This window comes from Mandrillus leucophaeus, unplaced genomic scaffold, assembly GCF_000951045.1.
Source record: "Mandrillus leucophaeus isolate KB7577 unplaced genomic scaffold, Mleu.le_1.0 Scaffold159, whole genome shotgun sequence".
NCBI lineage: Eukaryota > Metazoa > Chordata > Mammalia > Primates > Cercopithecidae > Mandrillus > Mandrillus leucophaeus.
Genome location: NW_012101576.1, coordinates 3,143,405 through 3,165,177, shown reverse-complemented (window position 1 = coordinate 3,165,177; position 21,773 = coordinate 3,143,405). Strand labels below are relative to the sequence as shown.

The 21,773-nt window shown below is 44.7% G+C and overlaps 1 protein-coding gene across 2 annotated transcripts; it reads right to left on the bottom strand.

Moving 5' to 3' along the window:
* Nucleotides 1-296: 296 nt before the first annotated feature.
* IRF6 (interferon regulatory factor 6) lies at nucleotides 297-20,171 on the bottom strand. Of its 2 annotated transcripts, XM_011975819.1 has the most exons (9): nucleotides 19,944-20,171; nucleotides 15,960-16,031; nucleotides 15,229-15,405; nucleotides 10,367-10,571; nucleotides 9,323-9,451; nucleotides 6,365-6,523; nucleotides 4,606-4,998; nucleotides 3,778-3,896; nucleotides 297-2,734 (listed from the first exon to the last, which is right to left on the bottom strand). In XM_011975819.1, the coding sequence occupies exons 3-9, from the start codon at nucleotides 15,400-15,402 to the stop codon at nucleotides 2,510-2,512; spliced, it is 1,404 nt and encodes a 467-aa protein (XP_011831209.1). In that variant the 5' UTR covers nucleotides 15,403-15,405; nucleotides 15,960-16,031; nucleotides 19,944-20,171; the 3' UTR covers nucleotides 297-2,509. The 2 variants fall into 2 exon arrangements, with proteins under 2 accessions (XP_011831209.1, XP_011831210.1); XM_011975820.1 differs by lacking the exons at nucleotides 15,229-15,405; nucleotides 15,960-16,031 and having other exon boundaries at nucleotides 19,944-20,117.
* Nucleotides 20,172-21,773: the final 1,602 nt, after the last annotated feature.

The window sequence follows — 21,773 nt, the reverse complement described above, 5'->3', positions numbered from 1 at the left end:
GCTATGGGAACATATAACCAGGGACCTAATTATATGGGAAAGGGACCAGCCCAGATCCAACACTTGCCCTCCCAGTTTACCTCCAGTAGGTTCTTTTTAACTTGAACTAATCTTGTTTGGTGGGGTAGACAGTGAGGAAAAAGAAGAGCTAGTGACAAAATCTAACTCCCTTCTCAGTCTTAAGCATGATGAAGGCAAGGGAGTAGAAGATATCAAGGGAGTAAGTGGTGGTGGCCACCAAAGGAGATAGCAGACTGAGGCCCTAAAAAAAGAAAGGAAACCTAAATCTATCCAGCACTCTCCCAGCATTCTGAAAAGGAGCCAAAACAAGGAAGAAACTGGGGTATCTAGTGAGGACCTCACAAATCACTCATCCATTTCTCTGACATGTTCATAAACTTTTCACAGTGGTTACAAACCAAAAGCTTGATATTTCTTGGCACTTTTCCAATACCCTTTACCAGCTCACATTATCTGGGCTCCCACCCAGGCTACAGATAGCCTGGCTGTTAGCATTTCACAGAAGGGATACAGACTGGCCCAGATTCAAAAGCTACCCTTCTAATTTACCTACAGTGGGTTATTTTTAACTTTGAGCTCCCACATAGAGATGGGGCAGCCAAATATCAAGACCAAATCCCTCACTTCACCTGCTCAACAAAATGACCCAAAAAATGTAAAGTTTCTGTGCCATTAACACTTCCTGGTCCCTAAAAGCCCAACTGTTTCCTCAAAGCTGGGCACCTGACCTTTAGCCAGATTTCTTAATCTTGTCATGCTTTTCGTAATAGCATAGGTAATGCTTTTCATAATAGTAAATTCCACCAGGTCTCTTAGAAACTCTAAAACCAAAGCTTAAGAACTTTAAATAAATAAGTCCTCGTGTCACCACTGATTATGAACTTTTAGTTTTTAAAATAAGGCTAGCACAACTTTTGAGTCATTTTGAAAAGTAGGAGATGGCCTGGTTTAAAGGTACCAGACTAGACATGGGCTTCCTTACTACGTCCCGACACAGACAGAAAGGCGTCACTATTCAAGAGGACTGGGGCTTGCAACCACAGATTACCATCTTATTTGCCATTTAGGTCCCAGATTGCTTGAGCCCAGGAGTTCAAGACCGGCATGGGCAACATAGCAAGACCTCATCTCTACAAAAAAAAATTAGCCAAGCATCATAGTGCACGACTGTTGTCCCAACTACTCAGGAGGCTGGGGCAGGATGATTGCTTGAGCCCAGGAGCTTAAAGCTGCAGTAAGTGGTGATTTCCCACTGCGCTGTAGCCTGGCAACAAAGCAAGACTCTGTCTCAAAAAAGAAGAGAAAGCCAAAATGGTTAGAGACTCAGCAGATGTTTCCAGATAAGATCAGTTTGTGACAGATAGACCTGCATTGTTCTATACCATTCTTTACCTTCACTGTTCACACTCAGATACCTCCACTAGTAAGGGAGACAAGCAGGTTCGTGCTATGTGAGCCTTTCCAGAAGAGTACTGCCCAGCCCTTCTTCATCCCTGCCTTAACACACCCAACAACCAATATCTTTCAACTGCAAAAAATCTAAATTATACTGTCCCTTTTGTAGTCAGAGAAGTATATCTTAGATCCCCAGCTCAGTCTAGCTCAGAGAAGAAAATAAGAAAAATAGAGCTCTTTCCTCTTAAAGCTACCACCTGAGTCACATACTATCATCTACCCCCCTCCCCCAACCCCTAAACACACACACTGGTATTTGAGTGGTAATATGGTAAATGCCTGACAACCTATTCTTCCACAGAATCCCTAGGCTTTCTGTGTCAACAGCTTCCCTTTAGAAGCCAAATTTGTGAGCTTTCTCTCCGCAGGCTGGGTGACTTTCAGACTTTGGCACCCATTTCTATTTAGATATCAAGCATGGTTTCTAAGCAACCAGCCAGCCAGCTCCTCTCCCTCTCACTTCCCCCATCAGGGAGCCAGCTTACTATACTAGCAGAACAGGTCAAACAGAGCTTGATCCTGGACAAATCAGTGCTTGAGGAAACTTTAACAAAACCAAGGAAAAATGTGGTACAAGAACAACGCAGAAGGATTCTGTTCCAGGCAGTTTAGCCTTGTACAAGTAGAAGAAGGTCATCGAGTCCGTTTTAAAGCTGTATACAATTTCAGGCATCATTCCAATCTCTTCACTTTATAAGCAATAAATCTGAAGCCCAGAGGTTAAAGGACTTGTTCAAGGTCACATTGGCAGCAAAGCTGCAGCTAGAACCTTGGTGTCCAAACTCCCAGGCCAAATCTCCTTCTACTGTGCTACATCATACTACCATTAGGAGATTTGAAAAAGAAAAGCAAAGTCTGAAGGGTGATTTTTCCATAAATTAAATCAGCTTTAAATCTAGGCATACTTGGAGAATCACAGACTTCTAACACTGTTAGAGAAAAGAGAGATTTAAAAGCTGGTTAAATCTAAACAATAAAAAAATCCATATATACAATATTATAAAAAAGGAAAGGAAGAAGATGGCATTCACGATTATTGAGGAGGCAGGGCAGGGGGGAGTTGCATGTTGGGGGTGGGCTGCATGGGCTGCCAGCTCTCCTGGGTTTGAAGGATGCGGTACAGCTGCTTCAGCTGAGCAACGATGTTATCTTTGATGTCTGGGGTTGAGATCTGCAGGCGGACACTGCCACTATCAAAGGATCGTGTGAAATCACCAGAAAACATCTCGTAGATCATCCGAGCTACTACTGGAATGACCTGTTCAAGACACAGAACATAGGTGTATCCTCTCAGGAAAAGGTATTTTTAAATAGCACAATGGCCCCAAGATTGAAGGGCAGACCAAAGAGGCCCTGAGGAAGCCCCCCATTCTAATGTCTAAATAAAGGATATGCCTTCATCTCTCTGGACCATCCTCCTGCCAAAGCTCACTCTGGAAGTTGGTTCAAATGAAGGTAAAGAACCTAGATGTAACATTAGGCTACATGCCTAAATAAATGACTGCTTACTTTGCAAGACTTTTAACAAAATATCATCTATTGCTTGCCTTGCTACACAACTCCAGGGGCAAAGCCCAACTGGCCTTGCTGCCACTTCCTAGAATAAATTTATATTCCTAAAAGTAACTCAAAAGGTTTTTCTAAGAAAAGCTGGAAAGGGCCAGGTGTGGTGGCTTATACCCATAATCCCAGAATTTGGGGAGGCTGAGGCAGGAGGATCACTTAAGCCTACGATTTCAAGACCAGCAGGGGCAACATAGTGAGACCTCATCTCTGCTAAAAATAAAATTATGCCAGGCATGGTGGCCTGTGCCTGTAGTCACAGCTACTTGGGAGGCTGAGGTGGGAGGATCACTTGAACCTGGGAGGTTGAGGCCACAGTGGGCTGAGATGATGCCACTGCACTCCAGCCTGGGTGACACAGCAAGACCGTGTCTCCAAAAAAAAAAAAAGTGCAATTTACATTGTGTGTGTGTGTGTGTGTGTGTGTGTGTGTGTGTGAAGAAAAGCTGGAAAGGGTCATATCTGTGAGGTTTCAGCAAGACTCTAAGGTTAGTAAGAGAATGAAAGACAAGATCTCCTCTAAATCAGTCACCCATTTTAAGGACCCTGCCTTTTCCAGCATGGTCCTACTGCACAAACCTGAGTCTGTTACCCCATCTGATGAGACTGAAACCTACATGGGCTGATGGATGCTTGATGAAGGCTCAACCCAGACCTGGGGCCTAAAGCATTGGCAAAAAGGAGAAGAGTTGTTGACACAGCCTTATCTTCTCACCTGACACAGCCTTATCTTCTCACCTGAACCAAGATGAGTTTCCTTTCCAAGGGTTTCCCATCTGGCCATTCTTCCCCAAAGCATAAGTAGATCTCAAACGGTGGCTGCTTTTCTATCTGTCCTTTCTGGTGGGCAATGAGATCTGCAGAAAGTGGAAGAGCAAGTTTGGTATACCGGGTTATTCCACATGCACTCAACAAATACCATCTTTTATGCTGTCCATTACAATAGCCACTAGCCACAAGCACTCACTAATTTTAAATTAATTAAATAGTTCCTGGGTCACATTAGTCATATTTACATGCTCAATAGCCACATATGGCTTGTGACAACCATACTGAATAGCACAAATATATTGAACAGTACAAATTACAGAGGGTTCTCTTGGACATCATTGATCACAACTTGCGGTCCAAACCACATTGTAAAAAATTCACATCTCAGTGCTTTCCCCAAAACTGCCTGCTTGAATTCACCACTCAGATAATTCCCAAAAGAACATGTGCTATTCTGAATATGACAAGCAGGATTACCTTCCAAAGTTAAAGACAAGCTGGTAACATTTGAGATGTAATGACAGGGCTGTCTCCTTCTTCTGCCATTGAAGGAGCCACAACCAACTTAAAAATGACTTCCAAGTACATATCTTTGGAGTGAAACTCCCTTCTTTGTTGCCGAGGTCACCTCCAATTTTTAGAGCCAAAGTTCTGTTCTCCCTTGACCTCCTCCAGAAGAAATTTTTAAAGATCTTTGCCATGCCAGGAAAGCAGGGAGGTGAAAGGCAGTCATGGTGGAAGGAATGTACTTCCAGAGAATGATTCCCACCATCAACCTTCTAAGAAATGACTTACCGCTAAGGAATGTTTCCAGACAAAATAGCTTGACCTTCTTTTGTCTCTCAATCAGGTTGGGAGCAACAAGTGATGGGGCACATGGCCCAGACCAGTACACCTTGCACTGGCACAGCCTGATGGCATAAATGGCGTGACCGCTGACCTCCAGGATCAGTCCTCTGTCCATGACGTCCAGCAGCTTGCTAGTGAAGAGCTTCTGCTTCTCATTGGTAATATGCTCAGGACCTGGGAATTTGACCTGCTCCAGGCTGACAGGACCAAAGAGCTCCTCCTGGTCAGGCATGGGACCCAGGTCCCCATAGAAGAGTCGGCAGCCCTGGGGGTTGCTCACGGTCATGGTCTGCCCGTACTCCTTCCCACGGTACTGAAACTTGATGTCCAGGTCAGTCACTGCAAGGTTAGAGATGACAGTGAGAGTCCTGCTTCACTGCTCTGCCTGTTCATCCCTGTGACTCATGCAAGTCCATTAAGATCAAGCCACCTTTCAACCAGCATTCAGGAAGGCCACTGCCATAGTTATCCTTCCTGCAATAAAGGGAGACATCAACATATCCCTGGAATATTCACTCAAAAGGCTGCCTGAAAGCAAACAGTTCAAGGTCCATCTCAACTATTTCTGTTCAATCACCACACCCCAAGGGCTACAATTTCATCAAGTAAAGTGGTCCTGGTATCCCCACGCTATACTGACTGAGTCTTCACACCAGTGGTCATTGGAAGGAACTAAAAACTAAGGTATCTGGTTTGTGTATCATTTTTAGCTTATTGTTTAAAGAAACTTGAGGAACAAGAAGCAATACCAAACAATTTTTCTGAAAATGACATGTGAGCACACACACTGGGGATCTGTTCTAATAATATACCATGAAAGGACACAGTTCACATCAAAGTTAATTTTTACTCAGCAAATCTCCATTGAACCCAATAGCCCTTATCAAAGCTAATTAGCCTCTTGGACAAAATTGTATTAATAGCACTCACATGCCTACCATGTATAGTGTGAAAGGGAGACCCAGGCAATGACATTGATTCTTCATTGAGATAAATTCGTACCAAATTCAGAAAGAGGTTTTTTCTGTAGGTCCTAAAGCCTCTCAAAATCCAAGAGCCTCCTCTACCAAATCCATGGCCATTAACCTCCCTGTTCCACAACTAACCTTGTCACTAAATCCCCCTGCCTGACTGATAAACCTGGGCCTCCTACCCACCTAAGACCTGAATAACCTGGAGCTGGAGCTGTAACCAATCAGAGCGTCCCTATGGGCAAGTAAGTATCAGCCAATGTTTCTTTTCTTTTTCTTTTCTTTTTTTTTTTTTTTTGAGACCATGTCTCATTCTGTCACCCAGATTGGAGTGCAATGGCTTGATCAGCACTCACTGCAGCCTCGACTTTCTGCCTTCCAGTGATCCTCCTACCTCATCCTCCCAAGTAACAGGGACCACAGGCATGCACTGCCATGCCCAGATAATTTTAGAGTCTCACTATGTTGCCCAGGCTAGTCTCAAACTCCTGGCCTCAAGCACTCCTCCCACCTCAGCCTAGGATTAGAGGTGTAAGCCACCACACCCAGCTGGGGCAGTGTTTCTTTACTTCTTCCCTGGTGACTCATGGGCTAGCCAGGAAACAGAAATAGAAGGTGCCTCTGAGACAGGTAGTTTTTCAATGCATGGCAAAGAAATTAAGTCAGAAAGCAGGACAGGAAAGAGTCTGTAATAGGAGCAGAAGGCCCAGCAAGAAAGATAAGGTCTCACTTACTTGGGAGAGAGCTGATCCACAGTTCTGGAGAGCTATAGAAGGGCTGTATAGGTGTCTGGGGTACTTCCATCTCCAGGGGTTCAGTTTTGGGCCACACTGCCTCAGGGCTGCAGTTGCCCACACTGCAATTGCCCACACTGGCTGGCGCCATGGGAGAACCTAGAACAAAAGCATATGGTGAGCAGACAATGCACATCACTTGCTGATGCTCTGAGAACTCACAAGGTCAGTAGACAAGAACTAAATACTGAACCCTGACCCAGTGTGATCTTCCAGCCCATCAGTGATTCCCATAACTAACACAATAAGAAATAAGGTTCCCCTGCTCCTGCTTCCTAATCATATTATTTCTCCCACAAATTCATAGTTTTAAAACCCTTTGTTTGCTGAAAATTAACTTAGACAAGTGAGTTTTCTCTGGAGGTTAAATTATAAGGAGTAAGAGATTCCATACTGTAAAATTTGCCCCAAGCAATTAAATAGAGGTTGGTTGTCTTCCATAAAATGAACTCAACTGAATTAGCTGATTAGCTTCAAGGAAGTGTTAATGCATAGAAATTCCTTTAAAAACAAACAAATACTTTTACATGCATAAAATGTCTGAAAGGATACTCAAGAACCTAGAAGGATCTGACTCCTCCAGGGAAAGAAATGAAGGTTCAGGGACAGGATAGAAGGAAAACCTTTCCACGTATTTACCTTTTTGTACCATTATGAATGTCAACCATGTGAAAGTATTATTTATTCAAAAGGATCCAATTGAAGGTTTTTTTTAAAAAAAAAAAAAGAGTATTTCCCTGCTACTGTCAAAGGTGACTTGCTCCAAAGTCTACAGATTTCTCCTCCTAGCCTCACCTCTTAGGCATCTATTCTTCAACAATTCTTCATCCTCTGGCCCAACAGCTCTGAAATCACAAAGGTTAATGTTTCTTTGACCCTTTGTGTATAAGTCTGGTTAAATTTACATTCTCATTTTACTTTTTTGTTTTTCATATCTATTCTACAACTTTCCAAAAAAGGATTAAAGGCAGCTCAAAACATAAGGACACACAAATGCTAGCTTTAATAAAATAGCAACAGAAATAGGAAATCAGGATCCTGGAAATAAACTGCATCCTTTTAGGGGGTGAGAATAACAGAATGAGTCAGCCAGACATTTGGGAAAGGATCCCACATTTCTAGATGTTCAATTTCACTAAGTGAGAATATAACATGTGGCAATGCTTTGTTTGTTTTTACTTGTGTTTTAGTTTCAGGAATGCGTGTGCAGGTTTGTTAAATAGGTGAATTACATGTCCCGGGGTTTGGTATAGAGATTATTTAGTCACCAGTTAATAAGTGTAGTACCCAATAGGTAGTTTTTTAATCCTCATCCTCCTCCCACCCTCCGTCCTCAAGGAGGCCCCAGTGTCTATTGTTCCCTTCTTTGTGTCCATGTGTACTCAATGTTTAGCTCCCCCTTATGAGGGGGAACAAGTAGTATTTGGTCTTCTGTTCCTGTGTTTTAGTTCACTTAAGATAATGCCCTCCAGCTACATCCATGTTGCGGCAAAAGACACGATCTTATTCTTTTTTATGGCTGCATAGTATTCCATGGTATATATGTACCACGTTTTCTTTATCCAGTCCACCATTGATGGGCATTTAATTTGATTCCATGCCTTTGCTATTGTGAATAAGTGCTGCAATGAACATACGTGTACATGTGTCCTTATGGTAGAACAATTTATATTCTTTTGGGTATATATCCAATAATGGGATTGCTGGGCCAAATGGTGATTCTGTTTCAAGTTCTTTGAGAAATCACCAAACTGCTTTCCACAGTGACTGGACTAATTTACATTCCCACCAGCAGGATATGTGTTCCCTTTTCTCCATAAACTCATCAGCATCTGTTATTTTTTGACTTTTCGGTAACAGCCATTCTGACTGGTGTGAGATGGTATTTCATTGTGGTTTTGATTTGCATTTCTCTAACGATTAGTGACGTTAAACATATGGCAATATTGACCTGGAAGATCTCTATGAAACTTCTCTTTACCCACACTTGATTGCAAATATATAAGTGGAAGGATAAATGAAGGAGGGCCAGTGGATAGACAAGTGTCATTTCCTGATTCTGAAAGGTAGGGGCATCACCTACAGTAGGGTACCTGAAAATCCTAAATAAATAATCTTGATATCCTAAGTTTTATAGGTGGCACAAGTTATCTCATTTTGACCCATTGCAGCCAGGTGGTACTAAAAAGACAATGAAAAACTGGTTGGCTGGATATCCGCAAGTCATTTGAGTAGGAGCATTTCAGTGGACAAATCAAGTAAAGATGCTGCAGAAGAGTAATTCAACATGTGTTCAAGTATCCTCAGAAAATGCAGTGGGAGATTCAGTACCTGCTCTGTCACACAGTGGATTCTCAAGCTCCCAACTCAATTTTCCTGGGAAGCTGGATTCAAAAGCCCACAAAAGGAAAGTCTGTTGCAGATAAATCCTATCAGAGCCTAGAATTATCAGCTACAAACATCACAAGTTTCCTGTGATACAGCCTAAGCAGAGTGGTCCTTGTTAAGGAAGTGACACAGAATTTATACCAAGAGAAATATTAGAAGAGTTTGCCCGTAACTCGTAACACTGACACTGCACTTGGCCTGAAGGAAATTGGCAAAATGTATAACTGATGATATATTTGTATGTTGGGTTAAGAATGAATTCAAATTTTTTATTTCTTTGAATTAGCACATAAGCTTCCGAAGATGTTCTATTGCCTGGAACCCACCCAACTCTACTGGGATAACTGAGACAGCAGGGAGTTCCTCACCTCTGACTCCCACTTGCTAACAGTCCAGCAGCCTGGACCGATCCTGCTTTCAGGGCAGTGGTGGCCAATGTATTGACAGTTCCAAGGTCAAAACTCCTTACATCCTCCGTATGTCTCTGTACCACCCATCATACCCACTCACCATTGATGTTCAGGAAGGGGAAGGTGTCCTGGATGGGAACATGGTGCTGCGACTGATCCAGCTCATCTTCCTCATCTTCTTCATCCACATCATTATCCTTCTCATCCCAGGGAGCAGACCCTGTGGATCCTACCCAAGATACACAAGCTCACAAGTGAGCCATTCAGGTTGCACTGCCATCCCTGCAGCTGACCCATCATTCAAGCTAGGGACTGCTATCCCAGAGGCTCCTCAGGTTCAGTACACACCCTCAATGTCCTAGCTAAAAAGAGTGAGAATCAACACTTCTCTCATGGAAGGACCTCCCTGGATTCACTGGAGCATGTATCTAAATTATCTGGCTGTTAGTACTTGTTAAGTACGGAGTTAATTGGAGGGATTAGGAGATATTCTCTTATTCAAAGTATCCTATGAATTAAACGATCACTCACCCAATATGTATAAAGAACTTATTACCCTGATCTTGTCACTATTGTATGTACCAAAACATCACTATATACCCAATGAATATGTACAATTATTATTTGTCAATTAAAAAAAATTTTTTTACAGATCATGTTAATTTTTTTTTTTACAGGTCATGTTAATTGATTCTCACAATAGCTTTTGAAGTAAATAGGAAAGCTGAGATCCCATATTTTAGAGTTGAAGAAACTGAGGCTCACAAGAGGTAAAATGACTTGATTCAAGTCCTACAAGTAGTAAAGTGATAAGGGCCAGGTTTAGAATGCAAACCTAAGCTTTGATCCCTTCTCCTTCAAAACTACCTGGCCTCTTGAATCCCAAGAGAGGCTACTTTTACAGTAGAACTGTATACCCCTCCACTTTCTAATGTTTTAAGTAACTAGGCTAAAAAACATACCCCTAATTAAGCAAGATTTTGCTGAGTTTGAGTCTTTTGTTTTCTATGTCCTTCCCAGAGAAAGGCTTTCTTGCTTTATCCATCTTAAACTTTGTAAATCAGGCTGTTTTCAAGTTGACAATCTCTTAAGAGTCCAGCATCTGGCATACTGCCCACCTTCTCCCCAGCACCTGGGGCCTCACCTGGGTTAATGATCGAGCCCTGGGGCTGAGGGATGTCACACACTTGATATATCTTCACTGGGTTCATGGGCACCTCCTTGGTGCCATCATACATTAGGTTGAATTCTCTGCTCTTATTGAGAGCACAGCGCAGCTGGGCCTTCCATTTAGCTGGATCAGGGTCATCCACCCCTTCCTGGTACTTCCCTGTCTCTACAGCCCAGGCCTGAGAACAAGAAACCACAGTGAGTCCTATCATTGCCCAGAGCCACTGCAAAGCGTGTGCTTACCCTTTCTCATAGACACACACACACACACACACACACACACACACACACTCTTGCATGACTGCCCCACCATCCCAACCCCAATTTACAGAGACTGCAGCAGAAAACACTGCCCTTAGGACCAGGCAAGACAGGTGCCTAAGTGAAATAAAGCCATGTGCAAACACAATATATTAAAAGGAGGAGCCTTATCGCAAGCATTGGTACCAGCACTCATCAAGACAACAATGTTCTAATGAAGCGCTGAAGATAAAGTTTGGGGAAAATATGCACCAAAGTGCAGATGGTAACTCTGGATAGCAGAATTTCAAGTAACTTTTTTTCTTTGCTTATTCATTTTTGACATGAGTTGCTTATATGACAATAGGTAAGACAAAGAGGCATGGCAGAGGATATGAAGAGTTTGGCCTCCTGGGTTCCTTCCCGTCAGTATCAATCTAATACATAAATAAAGAATTGTGGCTCACTCCTGTAATCGCAGCACTTTGGGAGGCCAAGCCGGGTGGATCACGAGGCCAGGAGTTCGAGACCAGCTTGACCAACATGGAGAAATCCCGTCTCCACTAAAAACATAAAATTAACCAGGTATGGTGGTGCATGCCTGTAATCCCAGCTACTTGGGAGGCTGAGGCAGGAGAATCACTTGAACCCGGGAGGGAGAGGTTGCCATGAGCCAAGATTGTGCCATTGCATTCCAGCCTGGGCAACAAGAGTAAAACTCCATCTCAAAAAAAAAAAAAAGAAGAAGAAGAATTGTAGAAACCAAGTACCTTTAGGAGGGAAGGAAACACACTGGGGGTTCAGCTTGTCCCACTGCCTGAGGGCCTCAAGTCCTAAAAAATCCACACTCCTTACCTTTCCCTATCCTCTCAAACTTCTACTTCATTAGAAACATCATGCTGTCAACCACACCAGTGGCTGGCAGCATGGACTAAAACCACTTTGACTCCTTCTCTCTGGTTTTCAAATATGGAAACTCACAGCACTTTCCCCAGACAAGAAGAAGTTAGCCTTCCCAGTGAGGAAATGAAAAATCTAAGCCGCTCAAGTCATAGACCAAAGTGCTCAGGAGCAAAGCAGGGAGTAGACACCTAGCCCTACTTTCGGCTCTAACAGGCATTCTTGTTTCTGCTCATAGGATAGCCACTCTCCCCCATTGCTAACAAGTTCTCTGATCTCTTTGTGCAGGAGTACAACTTGTTCTGATGCCGAAAAAGTAGGTGCCATTAGCAGAGAACTCAAGACAGGAAGCACACACCAATGTTCTCAAGCTAACAGGTTATTTGACTTGTCCAAACCCAATCCCTTCCTGATTCTGATCATAGGCTTCTGCCTCAAGCTGAAATTGAATTTTTCTGCCCCATCCTTCAAGAGCTCTGATCTCTTTCAGTCACCCCCTAAAGAACCTCACAGTCATGAGGAAGTTCCCTCAAAAGCTAATCTAAATCCTCCTCCTCCAATTCGGATCACTTCCTCTTACCATCTTCTCAGATTCCGGTCCCTCCATTGGATTTGTGGTACGGAATGAAGAAGTTTGGCAACACTGTGCTGCCCCAGGTGGCTGGGCAGACACTAGGGGGCCTAACTGCTGCTCCATTCTATCCAACCCCCTACAGGAGATTTCAATTTCACTGGTCACTGGTATCTGGAAGGCCTATCTCCAGTTACCTGGCAATACCTGGCTGCTGCCTCCCCACATTTTCCCTTCCGTTTGTTTGATCCTCTGTGTGCCCACGCTAAGTCTGGCCCCACCCAGCTGACTTGGGCTATGAAGACTTTGGCAGAGGTCTGCACATTTCTGTGGTTCCCTAAAGCCCTGCTTCTCCGTGGAGAGCAGCCAGACCAACCCAGAACCACAGCCCCAGCCTTCCTGCTCACCACACAGCAGGTGTCCCAGGACCCACCCAGATTGCACTGGGCACCCAAGGCTGATGCAGTGAAGAGCCATATCCTTTAAGACTGGAACTTTATAATCAAGAAAGGAGGCCAGGCCCGTTGGCTCACGCCTGTAATCCCAGCACTTTGGGAGGATGAGGTCGGTGGATCATGAGGTCAAGAGATTGAGACCATCCTGGCCAACATGGTGAAACCCCATCTCTACTAAAAATACAAAAATTACCTGGGCATGGTGGTGCACACCTGTAATCCCAGCTACTTGGGAGGCTGAGGCAGGAGAATCACTTGAACCCAGGAGGTGGAGGTTGCAGTGAGCTGAGATCGTGCCACTGCACTCCAGTCTGGGTGACAGAGCAAGACTCTGTCTCAAAAAACAACAACAACAACAACAACAAAAACAAAGCAAAACAAGAAAGGAGAGCCTAGGTGGAACCATGTGGCAATCATTGTGATTTATAAACATCACTTGTTCAAACCCATTCTGAGTGTTGCTAGAAAGAGATTCTGATCACTGTGCAGGTCCTTATTTCTCTTCCTAAAGAAGAAATAATCTCTGCATTTTTATAGCGCTTTACAAATCCGTTTCCATACTTTATTTCACTTGATTCTCACAGGCAAGACTACTTTCATCCCCATTTTACCAAAGAGGAGCTGAAGCCCAGAGAGGTTAACTTGCTCAGGGCTACACATGCAGCTGATGGTAGTAGAATTTGAGGCTAGTTCTTCCAATTCTTGATCAGAAAGGGCAGTATAATGGGGGTTGGAATGGAGACAGAAAGTCAAGGGTTCAAATCCTGCCCCCACTACTTACTGGGTGTGTGATTTTGGCAAGTTATTCAATCCCTCTAAGACTTAGCTTCTGCATCAACAGCATGAAGGTAATACCTCCCTTACAGGGTTGTCATGAGAATTAAAAGAGATAATGGACACAGACACTCATTTAATGTTAGTGCCCACCTGTATATTCTGCTAAAGGCCATCAGAGCTTGGTATCTGTGAAAGCACCCTCCCTCTGCACTCTGCAAACAGATGCACAGATATAACTAAAACAAAGTCACCTCCCCACAGCCCAATTTTCCTCAAGCCCCAAGCATGCAAGCCCAAAGCATCACTCTCATGAGTAGGGCTTTCAGGAAATAGCCTCTTCCCCAGGGCCAGCCACTGTCAGACATTTGAACAGCAAATCCAGTTTCAGACCATGGCCACAAGAGGCCAACTGGGCCAAGATGGGCCTGCGCCCTTCTCAATGCCAACTCCAATAATTGGTGCTGGTTTATAGGTACTAACCTTGTCAACTTTTATATTGTTATTTAAAATCTAAATTAAGAGCAGTCATTTACCTTCTAAGTACCTTCAGGACAATTTTCTCTCTGCCTGTCCTCTCTACACCTGACATAACTGAGTTGGGTGGGAAACATCCCAAGGATGGCTTTCTTTTGAACCCTGCACTCACATTTTCTGCCCTTTCCAAACCCAATTTCAGCAAGGACCCAAGGCATGAATCTTGAGAGGCCCACAGTAGAGACTGTATTTCACTGGTGACTTCTAGCTTATACTCAAAGAAGAAAAGGGCAAACAAACTAACTTCTCAATGTTTTGGGATGCAGGAACTAAAGCTACTCATGAGATGGAAGTGACCAAGAAAGAAGCTGGTCTGGAGCAGAGGCACAGCCTCCAGTGTTTCAAACTATGTGAAAACCTTTCCCACAACAAGCCTGTCCACCTACTTCTGTCTTAAGTCAAGCTTTGGTTTCACTTAAATTTTGTAAAATGTTATGTGATTAAATCTTGTTTTCAGTTAAATAAAATGACTGTCATATCAGTGCTATTTCTTATTTTTGAAAACATTCATAAAATTACAACTTATAATTAAATCACCTTTAATTTTTAAGCAGCAGTTATAGATGGGGCAAAATATTTTAACTCAAAAGAAAAGCTTGCCAGGTGCAGTGGCTCATGCCTGTAATCTGAACACTCTGGGAGGCTAAGCAGGGAGGATCACTTGACCCCAAGAGTTCAAGACCAGCCTGGGCAACATGGTGAAACCCTGTCTCTGCAGAAAAAATACAAAAATTAGCCAGGCATGGCGGTGTGTGCTTATAGTTCCAGCTACGTGGGAGGTTGAGGTGGGAGAATCGCTTGAGCCTAGAAGGTCAGGGCTGCAGTGAGCTATGATCATGCCACTTGCACTCCAGACTGGTTGACAGAGCAAGACCATATCCCACAAAAAAAGAAAAAGAAAGAAAAACTTGCTGAGAGTCCTCTATACCAACCACATAGGCTATACTGTGTGCCTGCTAACACCTGACAGTTCTGTCCTGGTCTGAGTATCCATTGCCAGGCCCAAGCACCTCTCTGCATAGCAAGAGCTCTGAGTGATTGAGGAGGAAGAGTCAACTGCTGACCCTTGCTAGCTTTTGAAACAAACACATCACTACAATCACTAATGAGAGTTTTGGCCAACCCCAGCTGGTATCCTTTGGGATGTGATTGAGTACCTTCAACCAGTGGGAAAGAACAAAGGGCTTCAACCATTGCAGATATGCCTCCAAAAGAGGAATTACCATGCCTGCAGAGTTTGGGCACCCCTATCATAAGCATTCTCTCTGTTTCACCAGAGTTTTAGATCTAGTATATTCCCCAGGCCAAAAAAAAAAAAAAAAAATCCAGAAAGGTCTGATGGTAGAAGAAGTCCTTTACCTTAAAAATGGTATTTTCCTCTTCTTGTTGAGGGCTATGCCGGGTGGCATGTTTCCAGGGAATCTGGAAGCGTTTAGAGTCCCTGTGTAGCCAGATGAGCCCAGGGTAGAGGCCACTATCCACCTGGGCCACCAGCCAGGGCTTCAGTCGGACTCTGCGGGGGTGGAGGGCCATGATCTGGGGGATCAGAGGGAGAAATGGGAAGAGCAGAAGAATTAGGCCAGCCACTGGGAACCCTTCCCAGCCACCGTTCCCATCTACTAGAGCTACAGTTTCACTAGATTACAGCAAAGAAACTAAATATGGGAATAAACTGTGCCAGGTGGGAAAGAAAAGAGGTTAAAAGGTCCTTTTTATTCTGATTCCAAAGCCATTTATACTTCATGCTTTAGCCAAATCAGACTTATCATGCAAGTAGATCACATTTCTTCTATTTAAATCCTGAAGCAGAAAAATAAAAAGATGATGTCATCCTGCTGGAACACAGTCCTTCCTGAAGCACCAAGGACTTTGGAAGAGAAGGGAAATTGTTCTTTTCAATCTCATCTCAGGAGAGGGAAGAAAAAAGTTATGGAAACAGCAACAACTATATAAGTGAGAAGCTGAAGCATGTTCTCTTTTTAAACAAGACAACTAAAGGTGAATGGGAATATTTTAGAAAGAAATGACAGCACCATGATGAGGGAGAAGTAGGTGAGGGGTAGATCCTGGACTCCAGAGTCTTCACTTACATGGAAGAGCAGGCAGTGTGTTCGCAGGGATCTGAAGAGTCGGCTTGTCTTTCCCTTGACCACTCAAAGGTTCTGTATGGAGAAAAGGGGGGTCTCAGCTGGTTATCCATACAACAATCTAGTGTCTGGGAGAAGGCTTGGGAACATTGGCGACAAAGGTTCTGAGAATATGTCTCTGCAAATGAGTTCTGGTAAAGCTCAGAAGTCCTAGAATAACCAAATACTAAAGTACTAAGAGTACTTAGAGTACCAAAAACAGTCATGAGACAAGCTTTGCATGGCTAGGACAGCCTCCTCCCTTGGGTCTGTTTATCTCCCAATGAAGCCTGGAGTGAACGGATTGGTTGCAGGAGCCAGCCTGGGTAAAGTCTGCAATTGATTCTCGTAAAAATACATGGGCATGGCAGATAACATTCAAGAGCAGCTGGCACTCACGGCAGAAAATAAAAGCCTTCTCAGATTAGGTGACTGATGAAAAAAGAGTCACTGGAGAATTGTTTATCTGAGATGTTCTGTTGGATTTTTTGGTGTTCTTATTTTGTTTTTACTTAAGATGAGAATGAGATGCCTGGAAAAAGAACACTCATTCAACAAATATTTGTTCATCAGCTACTGTGTGCCAAGCACCGTGTTAGTTACTAAACACTAAAGCTCTATGTTCCTTCTTGAGAATCTCCACATTGGAACTTCTCAAGCCCCAAAATGGCCTGAGGAGGAGTGAAAGATAAATAGGTCACCTTCATACCCAGAAAGATCCCTACCTAGATCACAGTTCCGAAACCAAACAACCTTACAGCAAAGAAGCTAAATATGGGAATAAACTGTGCCAGGTGAGAAAGAAAAGAGGTTAAAAGGGTCAGCTGAAGGCTCCAACATAGAAGAGCTTAGCTGATGGGGTGGCCCATAACACCACTTCTCTCCCCAGCCAGACTCCCAACAAATGTGAAAAACCCAAACCTAACTCAGCATCTGGCACTTTAAGAGCAAGGCAAGACCTGCTCTCACCTGAGCTTTCTGACCCAATTACCAAGTCCTGCAACTGAAACCTTCCCCCTGGGAGCACAGTGGGTAGGTGAGGTTGGCATGCAGTGTTCAAGTGCCCCCACGTAGTTGGCCTTGAATTGCGGTGTTTTGTAGGGCAGCATGTGAAACCATCAAACCATGGAGTGCATTTACACCTTATAAGGAGGAGGGAATGCATATTCTCTCAAGGGCTAGTTCTACCTTCTGCTCCCCAGTCCTATCACTACTAAAAGGGGGACGGAGCAAGAGAAGGAAAAAGAGGATAGAGAAATAGGCACCATCCAGTCAATCTAGTAAAGAGCTTTTGAGAATTTCCATTGCAATACTGGTAAGTGCTGTGTTTGGGCCTGTCAGACATTAAAATCCAACTCTTGACCAATAGTGGACTTGAAGAAAAGTCCAAAAGGGCTTATTGTAGTTGATCCAAAGCCCATCATGAAAAAATTAAGGCAATCAGGCCAAGACCAGGAGCTGCGCCTGATGATGGGAAAGGAGAAGCAGCTACCCATAGAGATCAGTGATTAAGATCTAGAGCACTGGGTTCTCAGTGTTCTCCTAAGATGGAACTACACATGAGCAGCCTTGCCTCAGCCCCATGGAAGGAGCCCCAGCCTGCCCTCCTCCAAGCCCATGCCCTGCCTCTCTCACTGTAAACCCTCTCCACCTTCTGAAAGTCAGCCAAGATCTCCCCCACCCACCACCCAGTAACTATAACTCTAAAAACAGGCAGAGATGGAAAAATTGAAAACCCAAATGACCGAGACGGAAATGGTTCATTACGTCACAACCACAGGCTGCAATACCAAGTAGCCATTAACAACAGGCATCAGAATTTTTATTATACTCAAGGAAATATTTACAATATGAAGTTGTGGGGGCAGGCGGAAACACAGTATACTGTGTAGCACTATCTCCATCTTATAACATAGCACATACTTGTGTACATGTGCACATACACACAGAACTGAAAAAAGGAAATAAATACAACAATGCAACAAAATATTTGTAATGGTTATTGGAATTGTAATGGTGATGGAATTATGGATGCTTTTTACATTCTCCTATATATGTTATACATGATTCATATTTTCCTACAATGATATGCTTCAACTTATAATTTTAAAAACTACAAGTAATATTTTTTTAACCTCAAGACAGTAAGACATTGCTTATGAAGGATGGTAACAACAATCCTTTGTATCTGTGTAGGCTTTACAATTTTTACATGAACCTTTACCTAACATGTCTGGTTTCATCCTCGTGAACCTGAACGTGGTATTACTATCCCCATTTTACATCTGGGCTAACTGAGATGCTTTATCTCCTAAGTCAGAGTGTTCTGTACCAAACCTTGTCACTGCACCCTGTCTTCTATGTCCCTCTCATCTTCTAGGCACCAAGAAAGTAAACTAAAAACATCAGCAAAGATTCCAGCAGCACAGAGGGCCAATAAAGTGACTGAGGTAGAGACTGCATAACATCCACTCTCAAACACACCTAAATCAGAGTTCTCTTTCTAAACACTCTTACCACCCAAATCCCAATGCCTGCAGAACCACCTTAGCCTTGTTGAACTCATCTTGGTATCTCTAGCTGCCATCACAGCAAAATGCAAGGCCTATGTCTCTAACAGGTATTTAACCAGCCAAAGGACAATGATGCTAACCTATGTATTCCCCTCACGCTGAGCATAGAGGAGGGACACTTTCAGCCTCCTCAGGGCACTAACTGTCCTCTCCCATACGCCTATTCTAGGGAGCAGGTCCTCCATAAACACCCTCACTGCCACTTCCATAGCCCCTCCCCAGACTAGTTTCCAGGGGCACTGCCACACCAAAGCCGAGATTTGGCCATCAGTGGTTTTGCTCTGGTTAAAACACAAGCCATTTCTTGCAGACAAGTCTTAGCAGTCCCAGTTCTTCCCTTTCTCCTGAAGGAAGTGAAATGCCATCCTCTAAGTTCCGTTCCTCAGGTTTCCCTGTTTAGTTTAGCCCTGCTTAGGGGTAAACTCCGGGCGTCTAGTCAAAATGTCTACACCCTTCCCCCCTGCTGGATGGAAGTTGGGGGATGACAAATGGGAGTTACAAAGTATTGAGTGCCACTGTCATACGTCATACACGTCTCATCCTAAACCACACTCCTGGGTCAACACCAGCTTTCACCAATCCCACCCAAGCACCTTCCTCACCCTATCCGTCTCCTTTCCCTCACTTCCACTCTTGACATCCACCAAGAGAACAGGTAGCGACAGGGTGACCCCTTTACCACAAAGCAGGCTGCCTGTAAAGAGTGGCACCTCAGGCCTCCTTTCCAAGTCAGGCCTGGGAGACTTTCCCCATTCTCCACACAACCCTCCAGCCCCTTCGGGCAAAGAGGGCCCACCCCCAAAGCAACCACACCCCAGCCCCACCCTCCCCAACACCTAGCTCCGCTCCTTGGAAATCCAAGGGTGTCTCCCAGGCCCAGGGCGAAGGGCCTAACTGTGCCAAACAGACTCAGGAGGGAAAACAAACCGCCAATGCTCCAAAGCTCCTGGCCACCCTCACACCAGTTTCTCAAAACGCCCACTAGGACCAAGGGCCTGCGGACCTGGGAAGTCCTCTCTCTGGCACACAGGGGCCAGCGCAAGTTGGTAAGAATGAAGGGGGCGCGGTGCTTTAGATCTACCAGATAGTGGGGTTGTTGGGGACCGAGAGCAGTTCCCTCCGCTTCGGCGGTGGGGGTAGGGAGAGTAGGCACAAGTGTAGATTCGAGAGGGGCCTAGCGCTACAGAACTGAGGCCGCCCCAAAGCTATCTGGAAGAGGGCGACAGGCACCCAGCCCCAGTGTGTACGCACCTAAACACACAGATGCCCCCGCGCAAGTTCTCTCACCCCCCACAAACTCCGGCGACGGGTCCTACCCCACCCACGGGGGAGCCTCCCCTCCCTCAAGCTGGTCCCCAGAAGTTGGCGTCCCCACCTTTGCTCAATCTGTCCACCAGAAGCTGACGTCCCTCCGAACCAAGTCCGCAGCGAAGATTACCCGTCGCTACCACGCTCCTCGACGTCTCAGCCAAGGGGCGCCTGGCTCTACCCAAGTAGGGACTGCGGGTTCCTCTCCCCGTCCCGCACCAGCCCTTACCTGCCCGGCCCAGGTGCGCCGAGCTCACGTCAGCGCCTCGCCCCAGGACGCCGCAGCCCTGGCCTCTGCCCGGCCACGCCTCCCAGGTGTGGCCACGCCCCCCGGCATTCGGGATTGGCGAGTTGCAAGAAATATGACACTCCGCGTTTCTGGACGGCCCGGCCCAGCGGCGCCCGCCCTCTGTCCCACCCTACTCCCCCGCTTCTAACTCAGGCTAAGAAAGTCCCACATTCAGCCTAGCCTTACGCCTCAGGGCTGGTGGTCCTGGGAACTGGAAGTGACTGGGAGTTCAGATCTAAGTCGAGAGGGTGCCTCCCTCCTTCACGCCGCGTAATTACCCTGCAGTATGCAGACAGTTAAGCACAAATAAGGGTTTTGAGATTCTGGGTTGGCCCTACCACTCGTGGGCCTGTGTAAGTGGAGTTGTACATGAAGAAGAGAACCAGAACTCTTGGTCCTGTCTGGGGGAAGCCATATGCTTCCAGGACTAGAATTCTACCTTTACTCTGCCTCTTACCCGTGTGACTCTGGGTAAGGTACTTAGCTTCTTGGTTTCAGTTTCCTCATCTCTTCAATGAGAATAATAATTCCTGCCTTCTTTTTTGTTGTTGTTGTTGTTTGCTTTTTTCTCTTTCTCTTTTTTTTTTTTTTTTTTTTTTTGAGATGGAGTCTTGCTGTGTTACACAGGCTGGTCTCCAACACTTGGGCTCAAGGGATCCGCCTTAGCCTCCCAAAGTGCTGGGATTACAGGCACTGGCACCCAGTTCAGTTCCTTTTTTTTTTTTTTTTTTTTTTTTTTAAGGCAGGGTCTGGCTCTGCCACCCAGGCTAGAATGCAGTGGCACAATCATAGCTCAACCTCCTGGGCTCAAGCGATTCTCCCACCTCACCCTCCCAAGTAACTGGAACTACAGGCATGGGCCACCATGCCCGGCTGATTTCTTTTTTTTTTTTTTTTTCTTGTAGAGACAGGGTCTCACTATGTTGCCCAGGCTGGAGTTCCTGCTTCCTCTGATCACTATCGTGTAATGATTAAAAACATAGCCTCTGGAGCCAACTATTGGGGTTTAGACCCCAACTCCATCAGTTACTACAGACTTGGGAAAGTTTCTTAAGCTTTTTAGGCCCTGGTGTCTTATCTGTAGAAAGAGGTCAGTAATAGTACCTACCTCAGGGTACTGTGGGGATTCAATAACTACATGTAAACTGCTTGCAACAGTATTTAGCACTTATCAAGTGCTTTTTATGTACTTGCAATTATTATTGGCGTAAAGATTAAAAGTACCATATAAACAGTGTGTCAGAGAACAAGAAGGCATTCCTTGTTATTACCTGAAATTCAAGTCCTGTATGTACCCTAACAGGTGCTTGATGAGATTTCCCTCACCTTCCTCATCTGTCTAGAGGACAGGTTTGCAGGAGGCTATGCAACACTAAATGAGACTTTTAAAAATCCCCCACCCTCAACCACTGAGCTGTCGTAGGTGAAATGGGGCATGAGCAGGTCACTTAGGTTTTGGTGTTTAAAGTAATGAGTGAGAAACTGTGGAGGAGTGGTGCAATTAGTTGAATTGTCACCCACATAGAAAAAAAATTTGTATTTTGAAGTCTTGACTACCCCCCCACCCCCAACCACTACTACCAGCCAGATGTCAGAATGTAACCTTAT